General features: G+C 41.8%; 1 protein-coding gene across 1 annotated transcript; it reads left to right on the forward strand.

Annotated features, from left to right (window-relative positions):
* Window positions 1-4,510: 4,510 nt before the first annotated feature.
* On the forward strand, window positions 4,511-11,847 carry LOC133976791 (voltage-dependent L-type calcium channel subunit beta-1-like; the record flags this gene model as incomplete). The annotated part of the gene is given in 6 exon segments (XM_062414987.1): window positions 4,511-4,533; window positions 5,503-5,612; window positions 8,351-8,502; window positions 10,571-10,666; window positions 11,673-11,746; window positions 11,748-11,847. Coding segments are annotated over 6 exon segments (555 nt in total), but the record flags the coding sequence as incomplete, so codon positions are not given.
* Window positions 11,848-12,600: the final 753 nt, after the last annotated feature.

Genomic DNA, 12,600 nt, shown 5'->3' on the forward strand with positions numbered 1-12,600 from the left:
TATTAATAAAGGATTGACATAGAAGACATGTGCAGTGTCTAAAATCTCATACTTCTCTACTTAAACTTAAAATGTTGAGTGCAAAAAACGAGAGAAAATTGTCATTTTGTTTAAAGAATCGTGTAAACAGATGTGATTAATGTGAATATGGAGCTCTGTCCTTCATTCATGGAGAAGTGAGCCAACTGGGTTTAAACGCTGATGGTTTGATAAAAGGTTTAAAATGATCCAGAGCTGCTGTCACATTTCTAAAAGAAAAAAAAGAAAAAAAAGCTGCAGAAGTCGCCGAATTAGCTGGATCCTGACCAAGGCTGAGTCTTAAATCTCTTCTTTGGTGGTTACACTTCTTCGTGTTCACACTGAGAAGTATGTAAACATGCAGCAATGAGTGAATTAATGTTTTGGCAATATTGATCATATTTTTGCATGTATATGATAGAAGGTGTTTAAGAAAGCTGCAGACACTTTCAGCACCTTTACTGCTATTATTGCTATTAGTTTATGGTTTAATTAAAGTTTGTAATCTTTATATATAAACTATATAAAAGTAAAAAAAACATTGTGCTCTAAAAGGGGGGCAACTAAAGTCAAAATTCAAAGCACAGAAAAGGTTTTTATTTGAACCCAAATCTGAGAGAGAGAGAGAGAGAGAGAGAGAGAGAGAGAACAGAGCACAGCAGAGAGAGAGCGAGAGAGCCAGAGAGAGAGGGAGAGAGAGGGAGAGAGAGAGAGAGTAAGAGAGTGAAAGAGAGAGAGAGAGAGGGAGAGAGAGAGAGAGAGTAAGAGAGAGAAAGAGAGGGAGAGAGAGAGAGAGCCAGAGAGAGAGGGAGAGAGAGATAGAGAGGGAGAGAGAGAGAGAGAGCGAGAGAGCCAGAGAGAGAGAGGGAGAGAGAGAGAGAGAGTGAAAGAGAGAGAGAGAGAGAGAGAGAGAGTAAGAGAGAGAAAGAGAGGGAGAGAGAGAGAGAGCCAGAGAGAGAGGGAGAGAGAGGGAGAGAGAGAGAGAGAGCGAGAGAGCCAGAGAGAGAGAGGGAGAGAGAGAGAGAGAGAGTGAAAGAGAGAAAGAGAGAGAGAGAGAGAGAGAGAGGGAGAGAGAGAGAGAGAGAAAGAGAGGGAGAGAGAGCAGAGCACAGGAGAGAGAGAGAGAGAGAGAGCAGAGCACAGGAGAGAGAGAGAGAAAACAAACACAGACGCTCATTACAAGACATACAACACACATAGTGAGGCGTAACGAAAGCAAATAGAAACAATCACAGACATCACTGAATACACTCGAGGTTAAAAGTTTAAAAAATCAACCGGCGTGATGATGATGATGACGTTTAAAATCCTCCGTAGTTCATCTTCTTCTTTATAAGGTGGAAAGCGGTGAGGAGTTAAACTGATATTTATCTCCTTTAACCCTCCTGTTGTCCCTGAGTCAAGGAAGGAAGGAAGGATGGGAGGGAGGAAGGGAGGGAGGATGAAAAGAAGGAAGGGAGGAAGGAAAGGAATGAAGGAAGCACGGAAAGAAGGGAGGAAGGAAGGTAGGAGGGAAGAAAGAAGGAAGGACGGAGGGAGAGAGAAAGGAAAAGAGGAAGGGAGGAAGGAAAGAAGGACAGAGGAAAGAAGGAAAGGAGGAAGGTAGGGGGGAAGAAAGAAAGAGAGTAGGAGGGAGTGAGGAAGGTAGGAAGGAGGGAAGGAGGGAGGGAGGAAGGACAGAAGGAAGGTTGAAAGGAGGATGAGGAAGGAAAGAAGGAAGGGAGGAAAGAAAGAGAGAAGGAGGGAGGGAGGAAGGACAGACGCAAGGAAGGAAGGGAGGAAAGGAGGGAAGGAAGGAAGGAAGGAAGGAGGGAAGGAAAGAAAGAGAGAAGGAGGGAGGAAGGAAAGAAAGACAGAGGAAAGAAGGAAAGGAGGAAGGTAGGGGGGAGGAAAGAAGGAGAGTAGGAGGGAGTTAGGAAGGAGGGAAGGAAAGAAGGAGGGAGGGAGGGAGGAAGGAAGGACAGAAGGAAGGTTGAAAGGAGGATGAGGAAGGAAAGAAGGAAGGGAGGAAAGAAAGAGAGAAGGAGGGAGGGAGGAAGGACAGACGGAAGGAAGGAAGGGAGGAAAGGAGGGAAGGAAGGAAGGAAAGAAAGAGAGAAGGAGGGAGGGAGGAAGGACAGACGGAAGGAAGGAAGGGAGGAAAGGAAGGAAGGAAGGAGGGAAGGAAAGAAAGAGAGAAGGAGGGAGGGAGGAAGGACAGACGGGAGGAAGGAAGGGAGGAAAGGAGGGAAGGAAGGAAGGAAGGAAGGAGGGAAGGAACAGTTAGTAAAGCTACATTAAACTGTCTGATAATGAGTTAAAGTGAAGGTTTAACAATGAGAAGTCCTGCGTTGAGTCTCTAATCTCATTCTTCTGTTAGGACTCGTTGTTCTTAGTTACATCGTTTTCATATTTCAACAGTTTAACGTCTCTAATCAAACACGTTATCATCACAGTCTGGTAAATATCAGACTGTTAAATATTAGACTGTTAAATATCAGACTGGTAAATATCAGACTGGTAAATATCAGACTGGTAAATATCAGACTGGTAAATATCAGACTGTTAAATATCAGACTGGTAAATATCAGACTGGTAAATATCAGACTGGTAAATATCAGACTGGTAAATATCAGACTGGTAAATATCAGACTGGTAAATATCAGACTGTTAAATATCAGACTGGTAAATATCAGACTGTTAAATATCAGACTGTTAAATATCAGACTGGTAAATATCAGACTGGTAAATATCAGACTGTTAAATATCAGACTGTTAAATATTAGACTGGTAAATATCAGACTGTTAAATATCAGTCTGGTAAATATCAGACTGGTAAATATCAGACTGGTAAATATCAGACTGTTAAATATCAGACTGGTAAATATCAGACTGGTAAATATCAGACTGGTAAATATCAGTCTGGTAAATATCAGACTGGTAAATATCAGACTGGTAAATATCAGACTGGTAAATATCAGACTGGTAAATATCAGACTGTTAAATATTAGACTGTTAAATATCAGACTGGTAAATATCAGACTGTTAAATATCAGACTGGTAAATATCAGACTGGTAAATATCAGACTGGTAAATATCAGACTGGTAAATATCAGACTGGTAAATATCAGACTGGTAAATATCAGACTGGTAAATATCAGACTGTTAAATATTAGACTGTTAAATATCAGACTGGTAAATATCAGACTGTTAAATATCAGACTGGTAAATATCAGACTGGTAAATATCAGACTGGTAAATATCAGACTGGTAAATATCAGACTGGTAAATATCAGACTGGTAAATATCAGACTGGTAAATATCAGACTGGTAAATATCAGACTGGTAAATATCAGACTGTTAAATATTAGACTGTTAAATATCAGACTGGTAAATATCAGACTGTTAAATATCAGACTGGTAAATATCAGACTGGTAAATATCAGACTGGTAAATATCAGACTGGTAAATATCAGACTGGTAAATATCAGACTGGTAAATGAAGCCATTAACGGCTGTTGATGGTTTCTATGTAACAACAGTAAAGTGTAAAAAACATCATTTATATTAATGTGGTGATGTCATCCTCCTATTATCTCTTCCTTACTTTCATTCTTTTTCATTCTTTCTTTTTATTTCATTCTATTTCTTTCATTCTTTCTTTTTCTTTCTTTCTTTCTTTCTTTCTTTCTTTCTTTCTTTCATTCTTTCATTCTTTCTTTCTTTCTTTTTCTTTCATTCTTTCTTTCTTTCTTTCTTTTTCTTTCATTCTTTCTTTCTTTTTCTTTCTTTCTTTCTTTCATTCTTTCATTCTTTCTTTCATTCTTTCTTTCTTTCTTTTTCTTTCATTCTTTTTCTTTCTTTCTTTCTTTTTCTTTCATTCTTTCTTTTTCTTTCTTTCATTCTTTCATTCTTTCATTCTTTCTTTTTCTTTCATTCTTTTTCTTTCATTCTTTCTTTCTTTTTCTTTCTTTCTTTCTTTCTTTCATTCTTTCATTCTTTCTTTCTTTCTTTCTTTCTTTTTCTTTCATTCTTTTTCTTTCTTTCTTTTTCTTTCTTTCTTTCTTTCATTCTTTCTTTCTTTTTCTTTCATTCTTTTTCTTTCATTCTTTCTTTCTTTCTTTTTCTTTCATTCTTTCTTTCTTTTTCTTTGTTTGTTTGTTTGTTTTTCTTTCTTTCTTTTTCTTTTCTTTCTTATAGTTGTCATACTTTTCTTTGTTTCTTTCTTTCAGTTGGCATTCTTTTCTTTCTGTTTCGTTCTTTCTCTCTTTTTTGTTTGTTTGTTTCTTTCTTTCTTTCAGTTGTCATCCTTTTCTGGTAATTTCTGTCTATCTTTCTTTTTTTCTTTCTTTCTGTCTGTCTTTCTTGCAGTTGGCGTCCTTTTCTTTCTGTTTCGTTCTTTCTCTCTTTTTTGTTTGTTTCTTTGTTTGTTTGTTTGTTTCTTTCAGTTCACATCCTTTTCTGTCTTTCTTTCTCTCCTTCCTTCTTTCCTTCCTTCTGCTACGTAGCCAACATGGCGTCCATTGAAGATGAGAAGTGTCCATTTTTCAACTTTCTGACTGTTCTGAGTAAAACCATCCAACCATCATTAAGAAAAACTATTGGCGCTATTCCACTACACAGTTCCAGCACGACTCGACTCGACTCGACTCGTTTTTTTTTTGCGTTTCCATAGTGATAATACCTGGTACCTGCTACTTTTTTAGTATCTGCTCTGCTGAGGTTCCAAGCGAGCCGAGCCGATACTAAATGTGACGTCAACAGACTGCCGGCCACTGATTGGTCAGAAGAGTTGTCGCTGGAAGAGTCATGAGCCGTCCCACACAAGAATCAAACCCGGCATTTTTAAATACCAACAACAGCGTTACCATAGTTACAGCGATTGGTTTCTCTTCTCTTGCTTTGTGTGTGACAGAAAGCCTCATACAGCAGCAAGTACACCATCGCCTCCATGTCCTCCACTGTTTATGTGTTTGTGTCGCTTATAAAACGGAAGTCACGGCAGTTTTGTGCAGCCGTCGCTATGACGACCCCGCTCACGTTGAGTAGGTACTATAGTAATGGAAAAGGTTCCTGGTACCAAACCGAGTCGAGCCGAGCCGAGTAGAGCTAGAACTGTATAGTGGAAAAGCGCCAATAAGGAAGAGAGGAAGAGATGTGAGACATATCGTTGGTCTTTATGCAGCTAATCGTGAATAATTCGGCAATTTTTGCAACTTTTTGGGGTTTTTTTTTATGGCTTTTAGAAATCTGACAGCAGCTTTGAATCATTTTAAACCTTTTATCAAACCAGCAGCTTTATTTATTATGAATGGAGAACAAGGCTCCATATTCACATGAATCACATCTTCATCTATATTCCGTCTATTCTCTCTCTTCCTTCATTTCTCTTGTGTATTTTTTGGGGGTTTAACTTTAATATAAACCCAGAATAACAAGTGTTTCTCTTTGTATCTCATATCAATGTCTGGTTAATCCACTGTTTTCCTTTTTTTCTCCTCCCAGAATATCAATCACTCGAGTCACGGCGGACATCTCTCTTGCCAAACGCTCCGTCCTGAACAATCCCAGCAAGCACGCCATCATCGAACGCTCCAACACACGCTCGAACTTGGGTACGTTTTTTTGTTTTCTGTGCCTGAGAAACATCTGGTGTTTTGATTCATAATGCTTTCAAGGAGACTCGGCTTATGTGGAAAAGGAAGGAAACGATTAAAGCAAACTCTTGACAACAGTAATGATAACTCCTGAACTTGCTTTTTTTTTCTTCTTCTTCGTCTGTTTGGAATGAAAGATCAAGAACCGCTCCGATTTTTAACCGGGGTTGATTAGGGTTTAGATGTGATTAGACTGAAATAGATTTCCATGTATCACCATAAGCATCAGTCAGCCGCCGTAGTTAGAGAGGAAGGAGGGGGGGGGGGGGGGGGGGGGAGATGGAAGATGAAAGTGCGTCACATTTTTAAATTTTCATGATTACAGGCAGCCGCAATTTTAAAGGGTTTGACCTATGAAGTTTTTTTAAAGGACTTCCGAGAAAAAAGACTCGAAATGAGCTAAAAGCAGCAGCAGCTTCAGTCCTTCACCTCTCTTTAAAGATGCATCAAGACTAAGAGTTAAAAGACATTTATTTTAGAAAGATATACTTCAAAAAAAGTAAAAAACTTGTTTAAAAAAAGTCATTACGTCGCCTTTTTCCTGCTGAAATTGTGTGAAAATTAAACAAATCTACAAAAAAAAGAGCTCAAGTGCAGCAGCAGCTTCAGTCCTTCACCTCTGCTGCTTTCTTCAAAGATGCATCAAGACTAAGGGGTTAAAAGACATTTATTTGAGTCTGATATGCTTCAAAAAAGGTGAAATATTCTTCATTACGTCATCTTTTTCCTGCTGAAATTGTGTGAAAACGAAACAAATCTATAAAAAATTAGCTAAAAGCAGCAGCAGCTTCAGTCCTTCACCTCTCTTTAAAGATACATCAAGACTAAGAGTTAAAATGTCTTTTATTTTAGTCCGATATGCTTCAAAAAAGTGAAATATTGGTCAAAAACAAGTCATTACGTGGTGTTTTTCCTGCTGAAATTGTGTGAAAACTAAACTTTTTTTAACATTTGGTTTCTTGTTTAAATCAAAAGTGACATTTGCGTTGAATCCTGCATTGGAAACATCGGTTGAAAGAAAGAAAAGAAAGAAAGAAAGAAAAGATCTGACTCATCTGGCACATTTCAGCAGGAAAATAAGAAGTTGTTTCTCAGTTTTTAGTCCAAATGAGTCGTTTGGTTGGAAAGTTTCAACGCTATCAGTTTACTTCAGACTCCGTCGTGACTGGAAGTCATGAAGATTCATCAAGAGTTTGGGAAATGTGCCCCGCTGTGATATTTGGAGGGTCGTCATCTGTCGGAGAGGAGGATGTGTGATGTAACAGCTGTTAGTCTCTGAACCTGCTGGATGTCTTTATGAAGATTTAAATCTCTATGAAACAGAAAAGAAAAGAGTTGAGGATCTCTGAGGATGAATCTGACTATGTCTTACATCACATTTATTAATATTAATATATTAATATTAATATATTAATATTATATATTAATCAATATCACAATATGAATAAGGACAATTATATATTAACTCAGTTTAATCCTCCTGTCGTCCTCCTGGGTCAAATTGACCCCGTCTCTTTTGACTGTTCCTTCCTTCCTTCCTTACTTCTTTCCTCTCTTCCTTCCTCCTTTCTTCCTTTCCTCCTTTCCTCCCTCCCTCCCTACTCCTTTCCTTCCTTCCTTCCTTCCTTCCTCCCTCTTTCTTGAATTTTTCCTTCCCTCTTTCTTTGCTCCCTCCTCCTTCCGTTTTCTCACTTCCTTCCTTCCTTCCTTCCTTCCTTCCTTCCTTCCTTCCTTCCTTCCTTCCTTCCTTCCTTCCTTCCTCCCTCTTTCTTTAATTTTTCCTTCCCTCTTTCTTTGCTCCCCTCCTCCTTCCGTTTCCTCACTTCCTTCCTTCCTTCCTTCCTTCCTTCTTTCCTTCCTTCCTCCCTCTTTCTTTAATTTTTCCTTCCCTCTTTCTATGCTCCCTCCTCCTTCCATACTTCTTTCCTCTCTTCCTTCCTCCTTTCTTCCTTTCCTCCTTTCCTCCCTCCCTCCCTACTCCTTTCCTTCCTTCCTTCCTTCCTTCCTCCCTCTTTCTTGAATTTTTCCTTCCCTCTTTCTTTGCTCCCTCCTCCTTCCGTTTTCTCACTTCCTTCCTTCCTTCCTTCCTTCCTTCCTTCCTACCTTCCTTCCTTCCTCCCTCTTTCTTTAATTTTTCCTTCCCTCTTTCTTTGCTCCCTCCTCCTTCCGTTTCCTCACTTCCTTCCTTCCTTCCTTCCTTCCTCCCTCTTTCTTTAATTTTTCCTTCCCTCTTTCTTTGCTCCCTCCTCCTTCCGTTTCCTCACTTCCTTCCTTCCTTCCTTACTTCCTGCCTTCCTTCCTTCCTCCTTTCCTTCCTCCCTTCTCTCCTTACTTCCTTCCTCTTTTCCTCCCCCCTTACTCCTTTCCTTCCTTCCTTCCTTCCTTCCTCATTCTTTCCTTCCTTCCTTCCTCCTGTCCCTCCTTCCTCCTTTCCTTCCCCCCTTCCTTCCTTCCTTCCTTCCTTCCTTCCTCCCTTCTCTCCTTATTTCCTTCCTCTTTTCCTCCCTCCCTAATGGTTAGTAAAGTTTAAGAGCTCCTTAAACATTAATAACATAAATATCAAACTCCTTTTTGTTAGTTTTTAACTGCAGTTTGTTTAGAAACATCGATTTAAACTACAGGATTATATAAAAACATATCCAAAGATGATCATATTATCATAATATATTAACATCCATAATGACATTGTTCCCCAGCGGAGGTCCAGAGTGAGATCGAGCGGATTTTCGAACTGGCTCGGACGTTACAGCTGGTTGTTCTGGACGCCGACACCATCAACCATCCGTCACAGCTGGGAAAGACTTCCCTCGCTCCCATCATCGTCTACGTCAAGATCACCTCGCCCAAGGTGAGTAAAAGAGAGAGAGGATTTACACTTCCTGTCGTCCTCCCGGGTCAAACTGACCCCGTCTTGTTTTGATTGTTCCTTCTTTCCTCCCTTCCTTCCTTCCGTCTGTCCTTCCTCCCTCCCTCCTTCTCTCTTTCTTTCCTTCCTCCCTCCTTCCTCCTCCTTCTTTCCTTCCGTCCTTCCTTCTTTCCTTTCCTTCCTCCCTTCCTTCTTTCCTCCCTCCCTCTTTCTCCTTCTTTCCTTCTGTCCTTCCTTCCTCCCTCCCTCCTTCCTCCCTCCTTCTTTCCTTCCGTCCTTCCTTCTTTCCTTTCTTTCCTCCTTCCTTCTTTCCTCCCGTACCTTCTTTCCTATGTCCTTCTTTCCTTCCTTCATCTTTTCCTTTCTCCCTCCCTCCCTCCTCCTTCTTTCGTTCCCTCCCTCCTACCTTCCTTCCTTCCTTATTTCCTCCATCCTTCCTTCCTTCCTTTCCTGCCTCCCTTCCTTCTTTCCTTTCCTCCCTTCCTTCCTCCCTCCTTTCCTTCCTTCTTTCTTCCTTCTGTCCTTCCTTCCATCCTCCCTCCCTCCCTCCTTCTTTCCTTCCCTCCTTCTTTCCTTTCCTTCCTTCTTTCCTTTCCTCCTCCCTTCCTTCTTTCCTCCCTCCCTCCTTCTCATTCTTTCCTTCCCTCCTTCCTTCTTTCCTTTCCTTTCCTTCTTCCCTTCCTTCTTCCCTCCCTCCCTCCCTCCCTCCTTTTCCATTCTTTCCTCCCCCTACCTTCCTTTCATCTGTCCTTCTTTCCTCTCTTCATCTTTTCTTTTCTCCCTCCCTCCTACCTTCCTTCCTTCCCTTATTTCCTCCATCGTTCTTTCCTTCCTTTTCCTGCCTCCCTTCCTTCCTCCCTCCTTTCCATCCTTCTTCCTTCCTCCCTTCCTCCCTCCATCCCTCCTTTCCTTCCTTCTTCCTCCTTTCCTTCCTTCTTCCTCCCTTCCTTCCTTGACTCGAGGACAACAGGAGGGTTAATCCACACACACACACACACACACACACCCCACGTTGAGCACTGTGACAGAATAAGCTGATTTTCCCTCAGACGTATTTAGCAGGTTTATCTCCGGGCTTGTTGACGTGTCTCTGCTCATATTGTGACTTTTTAAATAAAACATTTTAAGACGTGACCGTTTGTTGGAAAGTGAACATGAGGAAGAAGGGGGCTGATTCATGAGCTCTGACCTTCTGCGTGTGTTAAAAAAAGGCCTCATGATTCAGTGATCAATAGAGAGAGAGAGAGAGAGAGAGAGAGAGAGAGAGAGAGAGAGAGAGAGAGAGAGAGGAAGGAACAGCTTTAAACCAAAATGGCATCAGTGTGAATCACAGTCAGAGTGGGATAAAATAAACCGCTCTTCACCACCTGTCAACTCCTGTACTGATAACTCTAAAGGGCTAATGACGGTATTTTTTATAAGATGTGCAAATATGGGTCAGTGATAAATAAGGGTTGGCAAGATGAGCAATTCAAAAATATCTTACATTTTTATCTTCTGAACTATAGATGTAAATATGGAGCTTTTTGCAGTAAACAAACCTAATTAAAGCCTATTTAAAGGTGCAGTTTGTAGAATTTAGTTGCATCTAGTATGTTTTAATTACTGTAAAAGACCTAGAGAGAAAGAAAAAAGAAGAGGAAGAAGAATGAAAGAAAGAAAGGAGGAAGAGGAGGAGAGAGAAAGAAAGATTAAGGAGGAAGAAGAGAAAGAAAGAAAGGAGGAAGAGGAGAAAGAAACAATTTTACCATAATCCTCTAATATCCTTCCTTCCTTCCTTCCTTCCATCTTCCTTCCATCTTTCCTTACTCTTCTTTTCCTTCCTTCCTTCCTTCCTTCCTTCGCTTCCTTCCTTCCTCCCGTCTTTCCATCTTTCCTTCCTCTCTTCTATTCCATCCTTCCTTCCTTCCTCTAATATATTCTCTCAAAATGGATTAAAAGCAGAAATTTGATGCTGAGGTCCAAAAAAAAGGATGTGTGCAAGTTATTCATACGTTTATTTTCACATTTACCCCCTTTAACATTTTAAAATCTCTCTCTCTCCCTTCAGGTGCTGCAGAGACTCATCAAATCCAGAGGAAAGTCTCAGGCCAAACACCTCAATGTACAGATGGTGGCGGCGGACAAACTGGCCCAGTGCCCTCCTGTAAGTAACCCCCCCCCCCCCCCCCCCAACAAAAAAAAAAAGAATCATCTTCTGCCTCGTTGTGTTCAAACTAACCTGGAGAGTTCAAATTGACCACGTCTGTTTTGACTGTTCCTTCTTTCCTCACTTCCTTCCTTCCTTCCTTCCTTCCTTCCTTCCGTCTGTCCTTCCTCCCTCCCTCCTTCTCTCTTTTTCTTCCTTCCTCTCTCTCTCCTCCCTTCCTTCCTCCATCCCCCTTTCTTCCTTCCTTCTGTCCTTCCTCCCTCCCTCCTTCCTCCCTCCTTCTTTCCTTCCTTCCTTCCTCCTTTCCTTTCCTTCCTCCCTTCCTTCTTTCCTCCCTTCCTTCTTTCCTCCCTCCCTCCTTCTCCCATTCTTTCCTCCCCCTACCTTCTTTCCTCTGTCCTTCTTTCCTTCCTTCATCTTTTCCTTTCTCCCTCCCTCCCTCCTTCCTTCTTTCCTCCCTCCCTCCTACCTTCCTTCCTTCCTTATTTCCTCCATTCTTCCTTCCTTCCTTTCCTGCCTGCGTTCCTTCTTTCCTTTCCTCCCTTCCTTCCTCCCTCCTTTCCTTCCTTCTTCCTTCCAGCTTCATGCATATCTGAAAGCTTTTTGTAATTGCTGCCAGTTCTATTTCTGCTCTTCCGTAATCTGCTTAGTTATTATTTTAGAAAATGAAGCAAGCACCTCGGGGCTGGTGAAAGTACAGGCTTAATTTAATTCAAATAGCAGTCTCCATCCTTTGGGGAATTACTGGTCTGAGAATTAATGCCTAATGCTATTTAGTGGTTAATTTAGAGGGACGTTTTCTAACATGTTTGTATATATAAGATCAGTTTGATTTCTCTGCAGGGTTTTTTTCTTTTTCTTTGTAGCTTTCCCAATCTTTCTTCCTCTCTTTTCTTTTTGAACAAAAGACACTTTGATTGTTAAATTACGTCCCCGTCTTGTTTTCTCTTTATCTCATCGTGTCTCCTTTTCCTCCTTTGATTGTGCCCTTCCCCTCTCTCAGGAGATGTTTGACATCATCCTAGATGAGAACCAGCTGGAGGACGCGTGTGAGCATATGGCCGATTACCTGGAGGCTACTGAAAAGCACTCACCCGACCAGCTGCAACCCTCCACTGCTAACGAAGCTGCCCACCGCCACCTTACCCTCCAGCCCGGCCCCGGTCTCCGCCGTGCAGGTACAGTACAGGGACGGTTTGGGACACCTGTGGCTCAGCTGTAGAGAGAAACAAAGACAGGAAGTAGAGATGAATGTTTAAGCCTGCTGTTGTCCTCGAGTCAAGGAAGGAAGGAGGAAGAAGGAAGGAGAAGAAGGAAGGAGGAAGGAAAGGGGGATGGTAGGGAGGAAAGAAGGAAGGAAAGGAGGGAGGAAAGAAGGAAAGTAAAGGAGGAAGGAAGGAAGGAAAGGGGGGATGGTAGGGAGGAAGAAGGAAGGAAAGGGGGAAGGAAGGGAGGAAGAAGAAAGGAAAGGAGGGAGGAAAGAAGGAAAGTAAGGGAGGAAGGAAGGAAAGGAGGGAGGAAGGAAGAAAAGAAAGAAGGAAGGGAGGGAGGAAGGAAAGGAAGGAAGGACGGAGGAAGGTAGGGGGGAAGAAAGAAGGTAGGGAGGAAGGAAGGAAGGAAGGAAGGAGGGAATGAAAGAAGGAGGGAGGAAGGAAGGGAAGGAGGGAATGAAAGAAGGAGGGAGGAAGAAGGAAGGAAAGGGGGATGGTAGGGAGGAAGAAGGAAGGAAAGGGGGGGAGGAAGGAGAAGGAGGCAGGAAAGGGGGATGGTAGGGAGGAAGAAGGAAGGGAGGAAGGTAGGGGGAGGAAAGAAAGAGAGAGGGAGGGAGGAAAGAAGGAAGGGAGGGAGGAAAGGAGGAAGGTAGGGGGGAGGAAAGAAGGAAGGAAGGAATGAAAGAAGGAGGGAGGAAGGAAGGACGGAGGAAAGAAAGA

This window comes from Scomber scombrus, unplaced genomic scaffold (assembly GCF_963691925.1).
Source record: "Scomber scombrus unplaced genomic scaffold, fScoSco1.1 SCAFFOLD_546, whole genome shotgun sequence".
NCBI classification, from domain to species: domain Eukaryota; kingdom Metazoa; phylum Chordata; class Actinopteri; order Scombriformes; family Scombridae; genus Scomber; species Scomber scombrus.